The 15,732-nt window shown below is 40.9% G+C and overlaps 1 protein-coding gene across 1 annotated transcript; it reads right to left on the bottom strand.

Annotated features, from left to right (window-relative positions):
- Positions 1-458: 458 nt before the first annotated feature.
- LOC149583099 (uncharacterized) lies at positions 459-3,016 on the bottom strand. Its single transcript, XM_089864067.1, has 6 exons — positions 2,753-3,016; positions 1,842-2,642; positions 1,350-1,482; positions 1,128-1,280; positions 687-948; positions 459-612 (listed from the first exon to the last, which is right to left on the bottom strand). The coding sequence occupies exons 1-6, from the start codon at positions 3,014-3,016 to the stop codon at positions 459-461; spliced, it is 1,767 nt and encodes a 588-aa protein (XP_089720193.1).
- Positions 3,017-15,732: the final 12,716 nt, after the last annotated feature.

Below are 15,732 nucleotides of genomic sequence, written 5' to 3' on the forward strand. Positions count from 1 at the left end.
TAGAATTGCGAGCGGAAATCTGCGATCACACTGTCAATGAGCTGGCTTTCGAATCAGTCTGGCCAACGGTCGAAGTCTATGCCGCTATGGAGCATGGTTATAAACTCCTCGGTATATTCGAAGTTTACCATTATCCAAAAACGGAATATTTCTTCGCGCAGTACATGACTGATTTTATCGCCTTGAAGGTGAAGAATTCCGGATTTCCAGCTCACGCGCAAACGCCTCTGCAAAAAGAAGCGTATATCGCCGATATAAACACGAATGAAAAGCTCTCGCTCACCGTAGCGGATATTCAATTTCAAGTTTATTAACCCGGCAAAAGACTAAGTCGTCCATCACACCAGGTTCACATCAAGGTTATAAATAAATAATGATAAATTTGATCTTTTTAAGTTACAGAGTTAGACAAGTAATTAATATAGGAGATTGTTTTTTGATAAGACTCTATAGCGTCGTCAGGGATTTTCATTTTGTTCCAATCGCGAGTCGTACGTGGCAAGAATGACTGGTAATATAAGTTCGTTCTGCAATAGGTTTGGTAAAGCTTTCGCTTCCTGTCTGCTGCTGAGGTGCCTCTTGGTGCAGGGGTCACAACTAACGTTGCAAGAGCTGGGGATAAGTTAAAAACGATTCCTGAAAAGCTCAATAAACGCTGCTTTTCACGTCGAAATTTTAGAGGTTGCCAATTTAGTTTTTCGATGAGAGAAGTGATCGAGATGTTCCGTTCATATTGAGGGATGCCATGCACAAAGCGAGCTGCCCGTCTCCGAACCATTTCCAGAAGGTCAGTAGATTTGGCAGTAAACGGATCCCAGACTGTTGCGGCATATTCCAGCTGGGGTCTTACTGGCGTTTTATAGGCAACCGTTTTAATAGTCTTGTCACATCCGTAAAGTTGTCGCTTTAGATCTCCTAGGGTTCCTGTTGCAATAGAAGCTACTTTTTCTATGTTTTTGGTCCAGGAAAGATTCGAAGTTATGAGCACACCTAGGTATTTAATGGTCGGTACTCTTGGTATATTTGATCCGTCTTAGGTATAGAGCGGGTCTCCAGCGACTGGTGAGAGAGATATACGTATATGGTTCGTCTTGGCAATGTTTAGAGGCATTTTCCATTTCAGAGACCATTGGAGAGGACAAGATCATCGGCGAATAATTTAGATTCCGATGTAATCCCTTCTCCAATGTCATTTATATAAATGAGAAAAAGTAACGGACCCAGGACTGATCCCTGGGGAACGCCTGACAGTACTGGATGATCTAGAGATTTCTCACCCTCTAAGACGACGGAGAGTCTTCAATTTTCCAAGAATGAGCTAATCCACTTCAAAATTTTGGTGTTTATACCGAAGGTGCGTAATTTAGTTTTTAGCAGTTCATGGGGTACTTTGTCAAATGCCTTTGAGAAGTCGAAGGCGACTACATCTACAATTTTTCGCTGGTCCAGGGCTTGAGCCCAGTTTTCAATGCAAGTTAAGAGCTGTGTTTCGGTGGAATGGTTTCTTCTAAATCCATGCTGAGAACTTGTTATCAGCTGGTATTCATCAAGATGCTTCCATATTGAGGTCGTAAGTATATGTTCCAGTAATTTACATGGTATACTTGTGAGGGATATAGGTCGGTAGTTTGTAGTGTCCTTCCGGTTTCCTGATTTGTAAATTGGGACGACATTTGCCGTTTGCCAATCAAGTGGGACCGTACCCGTATCTAATGACAGTTGATAAAGTTTGGTTAGTGCCGGTGCTAGTGCTACAGAGCAATTTTTTGGTAGCACAGGTGGTATGTCATCAGGTGCGGGCAAAGTCCATTGAGAAGTTTAAGCACCCCTGACTCCGTTACCATGATAGGCAGCATCGGAGGAGCTCTATTTGGTAGCAAGGGTACTGGATCAGTGTCATCTCGGTTATGCACCGATGCGAAGTGCCGACCAAGGAGTTCGGCTCTGTTTTTGGCAGGGAGTAGGGTACCCGGTTTGTGACTCGGGATTGGTAAGACACTAGAGCGGATAGACTTCTCCGGTCGCACAAGTTTAAAAAATTTGCGTCTTCCTGGGTTTTGTGTTAGGAGGTTTTTGTAGTATGTGGTTCTACTAGCTTTCAGCAAATGTTTGTGTTTCCTTCGGGCGTCTCGAAACAAATTCCATATATCAGCTGAGTTCGTCTTCTTGGCTTGAGAGTACTGGCGTTTAAGTCTCTTTGATTGTAGTTTCATTGTTCTATTTATCCATGGAACGTGGTTTCTTATAGTGAGAGGTCTTCTGGGAGTAAACTTTTCAATAGCCTTGTAGATGCTATTTTTAATAGCCTCCCAGGCGTCATTTACAGATACACTTGGTCCAGCAAATATGTCAGGCAAAGTTTCATTTAAATAATTTGTCATAGCATTAAAATCTGATTTATGGTAAAGTAAGCGGGTCCCTGGCTTGCGCATCTTGGGAGCCTTGTCCAACATGTGTATTTTGCAGGTTACAATTTCATGGTCAGTAATCCTGGGTAGAATCCTTACATCCGAAATGGCAGTAGGATGAGTTACAAATAGTAAATCTAAGATATTACCTCCAGAGGGGCAAAGTCTTGTTGGTTCGGAGACAAGTTGTGTAAGCCCCTCTTCCAAAGAAGCGTGGAGAAGTTCCCTCTGAAACTGCGAGGTTGTTGTCTGTTTTCACAGTCTATATCTGGGCAATTAAAATCGCCTCCAATGATGATTCGAGATCTTGGGTAGTTTTCACGTAAGGAGCTAATGTAGTGAACCAGGTTTTCCATTAACTGTGTATCATTATTAGGTGGGCGATAAACACAGGAGATGATGACTGAGTTTTGTCCTGCGTTTATTTGGACGGTTAGTGCTTCCAAGAGTGCCGGGGCTATGCTTATTTGTTCAGACTTTATAGATTCATGCACTGCTATGGCTACTCCACCACCATGAGTGTTACGGTCCTTTCTGAAGACTTTGAAGTTCGGAGGAAATATTCCCACATTCGATATTGAGGGACTTAGATGAGTTTCAGATAACATTAGTATATGGGTATTTATTAATTGACAAGCTGTGACTATCTCATGATGGTTTGATGAGAGAGAGCGAGCGTTCGTGTAGAAGAAGGTGAGATCTCTCACGCTCAGTCACTGGTCAGTGTCTGCTTCTTTCTGGATATGGGTTGGCGTAGGCTTTGGTTCTTTGTAGTAGTCTAGTACGACCCTTTGTGGCCAGGTTTCCGGTGAGAGAAAGGCTTTCAGGTCTTTCCTGAGTATCTTTACTCAGCGAATGACTTGGCAACGCTGTATTCTGGTGGTGTCAATTCATCGATATCAATAGCAGTTATGAACTTTTCTTCTAGATGCAGTTGAACGGTTTGACAAGTTTTACTTTCAGCTAATCGCCCAAGAAACATAAGTATTGAATCAGGAGCAACAAACGTATCTCCATCTTCTAATACGCCTACACCCGAGTAGGTTCCACTGGGGCATCTTTTTCTTGGTGTTTCCTCGTAATGGTGCAATTTGTTCCTATTGGCCAGAGGGCGGGCGATAGTATTTAAGGTATCTTGTTTCTTGGAGCCCTGAAGAAAAAACCTTTCCAATTTCGTTGGTCCTTGGGTATATAATCGTTGATATGCCTTACGTAGTGAATTTCTTTGGAGGCTAAGTATTTCACAAAAGTCTGTCTAGAAGTTTCCTTATTCCAATAATATGTATAGAATTCTATGAGTTTAAATTCACTAGGGGCAAGACCTGACGAGCTTGGAGTCTCATCTGATCCAAAAACACGATTGTGTTTTTTCCTTAGCTTTCGGTGCGTACTAGCTCTACTTTGCTGATTCCTTTTTGTTGTGGTTTGTGCTCGTGCAGTGGTTGGTAGGGTTTCCGAGGACCTGTCTGCTGCTGTGCATATTTGTTCAATTTCCGGATTTACCAGGGTAGTGTAGGGCCTAGGCCTGAATATTGGGGTTCCGGGATTATTGATTTGACTACCCCACTGTATAGGACCATTTGTTGGGCCTTTGTCTCTTCCAGTAGATGTAAATGGATCGCTGAAGGCAAAAGGAATTGCCCCCGGTGTCTTATCTTTAGCTTTAGTAGCTACTATTTTAGTTTCTAATTCTGATATATTTTGCGTTATTGAGGTATTTACTGTGAAGATATGAGTCTTTAAATTTTCAACTTCGGTATTTAGGTTGTCCAACGTAGCCACAGAAGAAAGTTTTGTCGTCTGCTTTTCGAAATCGTTTTGCAAAATCTGAGATTGTTGATTCAATTGTTGCATATCAACAATTATAGTTTCAATTTTCTTATCCATGGAATGCTTCCATTTGGTAGAGTTTTCTTTAAATTTATGATATTGAACTGATAGATCTTTCATATTTTGTACTGTCTTAAGGCACTGAGGACAAATCCAAAACAAGTTAGCTACTGCACTTTTCAGTTTTATGCAAACTATATGATACGATGTTTGGCAACACCCGCAGGTAATCATAGCGCCGTGTTTTCCCCGTCTCCATGGAAAGAACACTCGGGCAAACACTGTTTCATGATTTAAAATCTCTAGTTAAAATATACTAAACGAATATAAAACTGAATGAATAAATATAAAAAAAAATCCTTCCCTGCGTAATATCGCTAAAATTAATTTAAATTCTCTTTGGGGTCGCATGGCGTTAAATACGGGAAAGATTCGCAGCATCTTTATCAACAATTATTACGAATTGATACGATACGCGAGCGATTACACTCTGGAATTAGTCGACTTACGGCCAGTTACGGAGTCGATCGCTCTCTTATCATACAAAGCCAAAAGCGATTACGTTTCGGACTATAAAATGGGGTCGGCGATCGTGGGTAGCTTTGTCTCGTGCTACGGGCGACTCGAACTGAACAAGATGCTGCTTCAATTAGACCGCGCAGCTTTGTATTGTGACACCGACTCGATAATCTACCGCCATCTACCGGGAGAGTTTGACATACCGACTGGCAATCATATTGGTTGCTGGGCGGACGAACTCGGCGGTGATTATATAACTTCCTTTTGTAGTACCGGCGCCAAAAGTTACTCGTTTCGCACTAGCAAAGGAAAAGAAGTCAAAAAAATTAAAGGGTTAACTCTAAATCGAGAAAATCTGGAAAAACTTGACTTTGAAACCTTTGAAAGTGTGGCGATGAACCCGGAAAAGGAAGTTATAGTCAATGTCCCTTTTAATTTTAAACGGGATAAATACAAGCTGCAGCTAGAGGCCGTTAAAATCACGAAGAAATTCCGCCAAACATCGAATAAGAGATTGTTGAACGCCGATTTGCGAACCAGTCGTCCGTACGGTTTCAAAGAGGCAACACCTACTTCAACATCTCTTTCGCATGAATTACGAGGCTAGGCGGAGACATACTTTTGAGGGTTTGTGGGAATCTTGCGTTCCCATCGAAGTTCTGCCCAAAGACGAATTCTATCTTGCAGATGTAGAAACACAGACGACGCGCTGCGCCTTTTGCGGTATTGCCTTGTACCAGTGGCGTTGCACGGACCATCCATCGAGGGAACATCGGAAGCACAGTCCATCGTGTCCGATGGTTTCCAGGAAACCGTGCAACAACAAACCACTGCGTCAGGGGTTTCCCGACTTCCCGACCATCGAGGGCGCGGATGTTTGCGACCATCTGGTCCAAACATGCCCAACCACCAGCGAAGAGCGGTCGGGAAACGAAAAAGTGCGCGTGCGCATTCATCCGTCGTGTTTGCTACTGTAGTGCGTGTTTACATTCTACCCTCCGAGTCTCGCGTGAATTTTGACCTCCTCAACGCCCAACGGTTTCGCCAGCGTTGTCTGGAAATGGAGAAGAAACTTTTTAAAAACAATTAAGTAGTAGGGGTTTTTGGGTAAAAGGGTTTTTTTTGTTTATAGTGTGTTTTTTAATTCTGTTTAAATGTTTAAGGGTTTTTTGGGGTTTTTTCTGGGTTTATATTGTTTTAATTCTTTAATTATGTTTTATTAAATATATTTTTATGTTACTATATAATATATGCATCAAAATAAAAAATGTTTATTAATTGAAATGAATCCGACCGAGTCAGTCTCGCATTCTTTAAAATTTCAAACACCCGCGCAGTTTCTAATTGTGGGACCGACGCAAGCGGGGAAAAGCAGCCTTTTAAGTAATTTATTGCATAATCATCAGCTTATGTTTGACCCGCCGCATAAAAAAGTTATTTATTGCTACGCGGCCCTACGAAAAATTGAAACAATTGATTCCGGGAATTCAATTTATTCAAGGATTGTCACCTTCCGATCCGGATTTTTGGGAAACGCATCGCGATTCCTATCTGATACTAGACGATTTAGCTAGCCAATTATTTAAGCAAGCTCATATTGCCGATTTAGTTTGCGTGACGTCGCATCATTTAGGGTATACGGTCATAATTATTACGCAGCAACTTTTCCCCAAGGGTAGTCAGTCGCGGATAATCTCTCAAAACTCTTCCTATTTTATAATAATGAAAAATCCCCGCGATGTCGCCTCTATTAGGTATTTAGCGCAACAAATTAGTCCAGATAATCCAAAGCGTATTACGGACGCGTACAGACTAGCCACTAGAGAAACCCTATAGCTATTTGTTAATTGATTTAAAACAAGAGACTCCGGAAAACTTACGATTAAGATCACGAGTTCTACCTCACGAATCGCCTATGTATGTCTATGTCGATTAAATATAATTGTCATTTGAATAATGGCACCGCGCGTTAAACGGCGATCAGGAAAAGGCTCCCGACTCGTAGTAGCGCGTCCCTCGGCAAAGTTTGCCAAATTTGTCCCTTATTTACAGAGTTTGCGCCAAACTAGCTGTAAACAACGTCAAACACTCTTAAACAATAGTAGCGCGCCTCAATTAAAGAGCATTCAGACAATTTGTAAGAATTTAAAGGGCGGGGGCATTTTTTGAGTAAAGACCGTAAGAAACGGCTAGCTAAGTACAAGAAAATTATTAGACAACTTGGATCAAGTACCTTGTCGCAGAAAAGCAAAAAAAAGTTGCTCTTGCAGCAATCAGGTGGTTTTCTTACGACGTTACTTGGAGCAATCTTGCCCTCAATTGTTCAAGCCATAGCTGTTAAACTATGAAACAAATGGTACTTGTACTGGCTAGTGCCGTAACTTCAACAGCTGCCCAAGAACATTCCGCCTTGGACCGAGAGATTGAGGAAATTTTAAAATCGCCAATGAATGCGTACGATAAATTATATAAATATTTAGACGCCTTTAAGAAAGATTTAAGTATCGAGAAACAAATTCCCTTACCTAAATTTGAAGTCGTGAGTCCTTCAATGGCCACTGCCACCGCGTTGCCATTAACGGCCACACCTAAAACGCCGCCTCGAAAAAAAAACAATTTTCATGGCCAAGTTATGCAACGTCATCACCTACAACAAGCACATCGGGCAGTTCTTTCACCACGCCGTCGCGTTATAAAACCGAAACTCGGCAAAAGGTTTTTAAAAACGAAACGGTTGTTGGGACACCGACACAGGACGAATTTTACCAACAATTTGGATCGACCTATGTCGGAGATCTGGTGAAACAGCAAGCCGAAGTTTTGGCAAATCGTTTGCAAAAGACATTTTTTACGCCGAAAAGAGCGGAGGAGAATGAAGGGGCTTACGGTTATGCAAATCCCGACGACGTTTTTCAAGAAGAAATCCCCGATGAAAAAGAGAATAGAGCGAAAACGGACGCGGACAATTTAACAGATTTGGAAAACCTGTTTGATAAAGCCTCCGCTAAACAGAAGAAAAAAAAACAGAAGAAACCTCGGAAGAAAAAAATGAACTTCAGAACCTAGGCCCACTGGTGCCATCTGGCGAGATTAGACAACGCCACCATAAATGGCGTGATATTAAATAATATAATGTAATATTAAGACAAATAAAAAATTGTTTTATTGTGAACAATATCTGTGTAAATGTTTTTTTAAATGTAAACATAAATATAATAAAGCAACATAATCGTTAAGTTTAAGTTTCTGGTCATAGATGGCGTCTAATATCGTCTTTCTAGACGCGCCCGAGCAGCGAAATGTTAAAAACATGGCGGCATGCAGACCACACAGTTGAAAGAATGGATGCTGAATTTGTTGTTTATTGTAAACAACTCGTTTCCCGTATCGTTTTAAATTAACTTTATAGTATCGTCGTGAATTTCCGTAAGTGCAAAACATAATCACCGTGTCATTTCTAGAAAAACACGCTATCCAATGTTCTCCGGCCCCTCCAGCTGCTTCATTATGGAATATGAAGCAAAATTTGGATTGTTTTGGACGCGGGGGTAGCTTATCTATCGGGAAACAGCCTAAATAGTAGGGTCGCGTTCTTTAGTCGCCAGTTAAAAGAGCGTTTAACTGCAAAGTGTTCATAATTTAGTCTTGACAAGTTTCGTTTGAGGTAGCGAGACTTTTTGTAGTTCAGCACCGTAAAAGACGCCCAGGATCGGCTCTCCCTTTAAATCAGCTACACGATAGACAGGTGGTGACCTTGGTATGATATCAACAACGCGAAATATCTCGTCAGTAAACGTGCTGCCCGAGCTAATTTTTCTAAAAACCCGACTGGCTATAGAGAGACGCACGTGGTCGCCAACTTTAAAGGCCAGTGCGTATCGATTAATTCCGTTAGATTTCCCGTACAATTTATTCCAAATGATTGATTCGTTATCTATATTAACATGAGCTGGCGCTATCCCGGTAGTCGAATGAACCCGTTCATTATAGACTTGAGTAATTAAAGGTAAGTATTTAACGTAATTTTTATTTCCCGTGGCTGTAATAACCCGGGCAATTTGTTCTTTGATAGTTCTAATAAAACGCTCGGCTAAGCTGGTCTTATGCTGACTCCGGGCAAAATGTATTTGCACATTATGGAGTTTCAAAAAGGAATCAAAGCTGCGCAAACTAAATTCTCCACCGTAGTCAGCGTATATTTTTAAAGGGATCCTCTCTCGAAATATTTTTTTAAAAGCCTTGATAACCTCGCCAGATGTTTTGTTCTTGAGCGGGACTGTCCATCCGTACCGGCTTAAGACGTCAATGACACACAGAACGTAGCGAACATTTTTATTAAAACGTTTTAATTTCGGTAGATCCAACAGATCAGCTTGAAAAACATCGTCGATACTCGTGGCATACACTTGATTGGTCTTGAATCGGAAGCGCCGAAATCGATGCTTCGTGTAGGCGAGTTGTTTCTCGAGAAAGGCGATTAATTTTGCTTTTGGCACGTCTGGTAAAGCTTTTTGTAACCTCGCTAGCGATCCATAGGCGGCTGGATTAGCCACATCGTAATAAATTTTTCTAAATTTAGCGTCCATGTTTTAACAAGTGTAAATAACAACTAAATGGTTTCCCAATAAACAACTTTATTTAATACACACAAAGGTATTTTATAAAAAACAATATCAGTTAAACAATTACTATATATCAGTACATTTTTTTAATAGCCATATATCAAGGCATTCTTTAAATCGGCAAAACTGTTGACAAAATAAGCGTAAATATCCTCTTGATCTTCAATCCATCCGTGTTCAGTCTCAAATTGATGCAAAATTTTCTCTCGATCCAGCTAGGGCAACGCTTCGTGCAAATTTCGCTCGACTCGATCACTAAAATTTGTGTCAAATTCCGAGCAGCTTTGAGAGTGGCATATTTGTTTTCGACACTCGACGTTGGCGCAAGTGGAAGTGACGTCAAACAAAGTGGTGGTGAGCTCGTTTAAAATTAATTCGTGCATGCGACAGACAGCTATCCCTTTAGCTTTGAGAGCCTCGTCAATCAGCGGCTTTAAATCGACCAATGTCTGCCATCCTGTTTTGTTCAGGCTGAATCCTTCGCTGGTACCAAAGTTGAGAAAATAACGACTGCCACTGCCTCGTTCATAGTAGCGAAGATTGATTAGACGTTCGTCTTTCGAATTGACGAAGCATTCCAGCTTGATGCGCTCTTTGACGGGCAACCAAATATGATAGCGAGGTATTTTTCCGTCAAAAAAGGACGTGAGTTCATTTTAAAACCGAAACAAAGCGTACCAAGCGTTAGGTTTTAATAGAGTTTTTGTACGCGTATCCGATCTTTGAATTAATATTTTAGGCTCAATCGATTCGACGACGCAAATGTCGAGCTTTGGCGTGACGGTGTGTACTTGATGCATAGTGACGCGCGACTGATATTGTATTTATAAAGTTTTAATCTTTTATACGTTGGGGTGATTATAAATAATTTCTCTATTTTCAGATATAATTAATTGGTTGTTCGGAAATTCGGCCATGACAATGCACGTGACGTTTTCGGTTAGCGGAGAGCTAAATCTTAACGATAATCGCAAGTTACCAGTTAGGGGCATGGAATTTAGACCTAACGAAGCGAGATGTTCTCTACTCAAATCAAAAACAACGACAAAAAAGCCTTTCTTAAATAAATCGTAAGAAATAATATTTCCTCTGTCAAGACCTAATATCTCGAGTCCCTCGAATAAAGAATTGTAACATCTAACGTATTGATCGTCGGAAAAATTGGGCGTAAAGGGTATATCGGGATAATTTTGAGAATTTAAAGAAAATTTGCATGAAATCGAGCTTGAAGTGTTGGAGGTCCAGGGGGTTAGAAGTTGCTTCCCCTACAAATTTTTTATTAGTAACAAAAGCCACGACAGTTCGCGAGGGTAATTGCCCGGTAAACAAGCTGTCCCTAATGAAATCTTGCGTTCTACTGGTTATTAAGAAATTTTTCATAACAATAGAGTTTACTTCGTAGCGAGCGTTTATTCCCGAATTTAACATCTGCGCGTGAGCTAGTTGCAGTTCGGGATTAACCTCAATTTCGCGCGTAAACAAGGTGCATTCCGTTAAATCAATCTTATACTTTTTGCCCGTTTCATTGTGAATAATAGCGAAATCCGTGGAGCTTCGATGAAGTCTTATCCGGACCTCGATATTATCTAGTAAGAATTTGGGCGTTTTGAACATATCCAAAAATAATTCGCCAATCACATCGCACGTCTTTGATTTTGCCACGCGTTTAGCGCGACGCCCAATACAATATCTTCTTTGTTAATATTGGCGTCTTCTAAAGCCGTCGGCGGATCGATAATGGTATCCAAGTAATATAACATAGAAGTTAACCAGGAGTTGGCCGCCGTTTGTCCATAATTTAAAAGTATTTTAAAATAGGCCATATATGGGTACATATTATTAGGTTGCTGGACGGCGACGCCATTAAGAAATAACTGTAGTTGACAAAATAGCGAGGCAATTATTAAATTTGTCACCGAAACTTTCTTTTCCGCATCTGGAACGGCCGTGCCGTCCTCGTGTAAAACGCGAAATTTTAATCTCAAAAGAGTTTTAGTCAAATCATGACAATTTTTAGAGGGAGGAATGATAAATTCGATATATTTAGCATTTGTTAGCGGGGCAATTGGATAATGAGTGGTCGTTTTAGTCCCAACAATAATATTGTTTACCACTGGCTTTTCAAATACTTCAAAATCGGAGAGAACACTTTCGTAGGTCGACATGTTTAGTCTAGAAAATCGCGTTTAGCGCGTCGCTTGAGACGTTTGCTCGGGCTTGTTTTAGCAGTCCTCTTTCTTTTTCGGCCCGTTCCACTCTGAGTGTTGACAAACCTATCCACGCCATTATGTAGTAGGGAATTTATTGATTGTTTGACATTTCTTTTAATCGATTCTCGAGGTGATATTCCGGGGTTTTGGGCATCGCTAATAACTCTGCTTGTTAATCCAACAGCTTCGGACGCTAAAGCACTAATGGCCGGCCTAATAAAGGGTGTAATTTTGCGCAGTAAAGAATTGAAAATTCCGCCGACACTAAAACGACCCCCGATTGGAAAACGTTCGCGTGTAAAGCCGGTAGAGACGATCCTCTTTGGAAATACAGAGTATATCTATTGGGTACCATCGCTCAAGTTCTATTGACGTCTACGTCTAAAAAACAGTTTAATATATACTTTACCCACATTAAACGGGATATTTTCCCCGTAATCGGATTTTAGTTCAATTTCTTGTATATTGCTATTTGAAATGGGATAAAAGTCGATATTATTAAATATTTCCTGGTTCTCCTCGTCTAGCAGTGAGAAAGCCGGCATTTTTATGAAGCGTAAAAGAGGGGCTTGACCACCACCCACTACTTGCTGACGGATAATATTGGTATAGACAAACATGGCGTCGACGCCTTTCATAATATCCGCAGGGTAATCCGAAGTCTCGTTATTAATATACCGATCCAATTGATTACTGCTAAACCCTAACAGTCTTCCGAGACCTCGCCCGGGTGTTGTTTTGGAAAACAAGATTGAAACCGTATCGTTCAATTTAAAAACTGACACGGTTCCGTCTACATTTTGCGTAAATTTAAGACTTTTTCTATGCGTCGGCGACATGGCTTCGCTTATGGCACTTAAAACATCGCTAATATGATAATATACCCCGGGAGGAATCTCGCACGCGTAATTGTCAACTCGTCTGCCTTGGGACCCAGGTAAATACGGTTGGTCAGCGAAGTCCGGATCTTTTGGAAATCTATCAACATCGTATTCGCTAGTCCAAAAATTATTATTAGCTGTCAGTGTCATTGATCTTAATCGGGGATTTTTCAGCGCCACTCCCGAGTGACTGTGTTGAAAAAATTCTCCCTCTTTGGGAATGTTAAATAATTGGGCCATTGGTCCAGCTACCGATACACGAGCACCTGGCTCTATTTCGAGACGAACATAGAATCTATTTTCCACCGCCGTTTTGAGAATGAAGATTTTAAAATACTGGCGAGGCATATATTCTTGAACACCCAATAACTCGTTTATAATTTTTAAATGTAAAGAGAAGGGGATTACCGCCCCGGTCGAGGTCAAATCGCAGGTATATTCGCCCTTGGGTATTTTGATTTTCGTAAAATCAGTCTTAGTAAATAGATACATTAGCGAGTCATGGACGCGATAACTTACGTATGTGTCAGTAGTTGTTTTGAAATGCGTAAAATTACGCTCTAAAGGTTTAGTGGATAGAAACGTCCCACCAACATATTTATCTTCTAAATTTAAAATTTTCTGCAGATCCTGGCTGAATAGCATCTCAATTTTTGCCGGACAATGGACTCTAAAATAATGTTCCGCTCCTTGTTTAATAACGCTAAATTCGGCCTGATGCAATCTTAAAGGATCAAGCTTTGAGCGCTTCGGCGATGTCATAATAAATCTTATAGTCATCTTGCAAGGTTTGTGTCGATCTAAACTCGCCTGACACCTTAAAACCGAAATAAAGCCAGGGTTCTTCCCAAGCGGTATAGCGCTTTATGGTTCAATTGACTCGATATTCTAGGTATGCATTGTTTTCATTTATGGTATATTCTTCTAACGTCATGCTCAAGGGACCAGATTGATTGAGTCCTGTGTAGTATTTATTGGGGTCAAGATCGAGCAATTTAGCTAGTTGGGGAGAAAATTTAATTTTCACCCATTCCGGTGTTTTGAAATTATACATGATAGAATCACCCCAATTATCTATTTCGTGATATGTTACTGCAATTTTTTTAAATACTAATTTTTCTAAAGTGCGAGCTACGGCCCGATAAAGCCCTTCGGTGTTTTTCTCTGGCGTTTTACTGGCTTTAAAAGTTTGCGGTAAGAACAATTTTGTGTAATTGTCATAATCTTCAGGGTTAATTGGTTCTGGGTCTTCGGGAATAATTGGCTCGGGCTTTTTTTCCGCGGATCAACCGGTTGCGGAAACAAGGGTTTTTCATCAACCGGCGGTGGGGAGGGGGTCGGTAAAATGGGTAGCTCAAAAGTAGAGGATGTTGTAGAGTCTGGAGATTTTGAGGGGTCAGGCTTTGATGGGTCGGGTTTCGATAGATCGGGTTTCGGTAAGTCAGGCTTTAATCTGTCTGGAGTTGGAATTTTCGGGTGATCTGGAGCTGGAATTTTCGGGGAATCTGGCTCCGGCTTTGGCTTTGGTAGTTCAGCCTTTGGTAACTCCGGTTTTGGTAGGACAGCCTTCGGTGCGTCAGGAGTCGCAAGATTCGTGGGATCTGGATTAACAAGCTTCGTGGAATCTGTAGTGGGAATCTTCTGAGAATCTAGAGTAGCAAGATTCGTGGGATCTGGATTAACAAGCTTCGTAGAATCTGGCTTTGGCTTTGGTAACTCCGGTTTTGGTAGGACAGCCTTCGGTGCCTCAGAAGTAGCAAGATTCGTGGGATCTGGATTAACAAGCTTCGTGGAATCTGTAGTGGGAATCTTCTGAGAATCTAGAGTAGCCAGATTCGTGGGATCTGGATTAACAAGCTTCGTAGAATCTGGCTTTGGCTTTGGTAACTCCGGTTTTGGTAGGACAGCCTTTGGTGCCTCAGTAGTAGCAAGATTCGTGGGATCTGGATTAACAAGCTTTGTGGAATCTGTAGTGGGAAGCTTCTGAGAATCTGGAGAAGCAAGATTCGTGGGATCTGAAGTAGGCGGGGTTGGCTTATTTATTGTAGTAACGCTTGGCTTAGTTGATGTACTACCAGTCGGCTTTGTTGTAATAGGAGCCGGCTTAGTCGATGTTGGAGGGTCCGGTTTAGACGAACTTGGAGGTATCAGTTTATTCGAACTTGGAGGTATCAGTTTATTCGAACTTGGAGGTACCGGTTTAGTTGAACTTGGAGGGGTTGGTTTATTTGAACTTGGAGGTATCGGTTTTGATGGGTCAGGCCCTGGATATGTTGGATAGTAAGGCGTCGGTGGGTCAGGCTTTGGAGAGGTTTGTTTTGGAAAAATTATTTTGGGTAGTGGTGGAGGGGTTATTTTGGATGGCTCTGGTTGCACCGGTACTACAAGCTTAGTTGGATCAATAGGTATCGGAAGAAAGGGAGTAGTTCGCGGTTTAATGGGTATAGATGGCGGTAGAGGCTTATATTCTCGTTGAGGTTTTTTTCTTATTGGCGGAACTTCGTGACTAGCTTTACGTTTAATGGCTGCCTTAGGAACGTACTTGTAATTCAATTTGTTTTTTAAACTGTCTCCAACATTTTCAATCTCGATTTCAACATAATTATTAGCGTAATTTAAAGTTATATTTTTAGCATGCTTTGATACAGGTAGTTTGGATATGTAGGGGACGTCTTCGAAATTATTATTCTTAAACTTGAATAAGGTAGATAAACGTGAACCATCTGGTATTCTAAATCGTATGTTTTCATCGCCTAAAACTTTTAGATATACGGGAAACTTTGCATGTAACTGTTTATTTACACGTGCTCCGTCTATATATTTATTGACTAATTTAAAAGCAAATTTGTTTTTTAAATACGGATGGCTGTTAATATCATCATTTAACATATCAATAATACTCTTAGGGAGCTCGTACTCGTAAGCCTTAACATACCGTTGGACTGGTAACTCTAATTTATGGTATTGAATAGGCTCTCGAACAGCCTGATAGTTGTCACGATTTGAGTCACTTACGACCTGAATTTCAAACTTGTTAAAATCTTCGCTTATATTCACCCAGTGATTTGGAAATATGATTTCCGCCAACCCAACTTCATAATCACTACTCAAATTTAACGGTTGATGCAAATAATTTTTAAAACTTGACTGGGTATTGTTCGGATATATATCTAGACACGTATTAGACGCTAAAGTTAAAAAAGTCGTCATTCATGACTAACGCTTGTTTGTCAACTAACCCCAACTTCTTAAGCTAACCTTA

The sequence above is a fragment of the Phalangium opilio genome, unplaced genomic scaffold (genome assembly GCF_054372755.1).
Source record: "Phalangium opilio isolate 3A_F unplaced genomic scaffold, DU_Popi_V2 ptg001628l_1, whole genome shotgun sequence".
In the NCBI taxonomy this organism is placed as follows: Eukaryota; Metazoa; Arthropoda; class Arachnida; order Opiliones; family Phalangiidae; genus Phalangium; species Phalangium opilio.

Excerpts from the sequence above, each read along its gene's own strand:
- LOC149583099 (XM_089864067.1), bottom strand. The coding sequence starts at position 3,016 with ATGTTATCTGAAACTCATCTAAGTCCCTCAATATCGAATGTGGGAATA. Across the intron at positions 1,483-1,841 it reads CTCCGATGCTGCCTATCATG|CTCTTAACTTGCATTGAAAA; the intron begins GTAACGGAGTCA and ends ACCGAAACACAG. Across the intron at positions 949-1,127 it reads TGATCTTGTCCTCTCCAATG|AAAAAGTAGCTTCTATTGCA; the intron begins GTCTCTGAAATG and ends CCAAAAACATAG.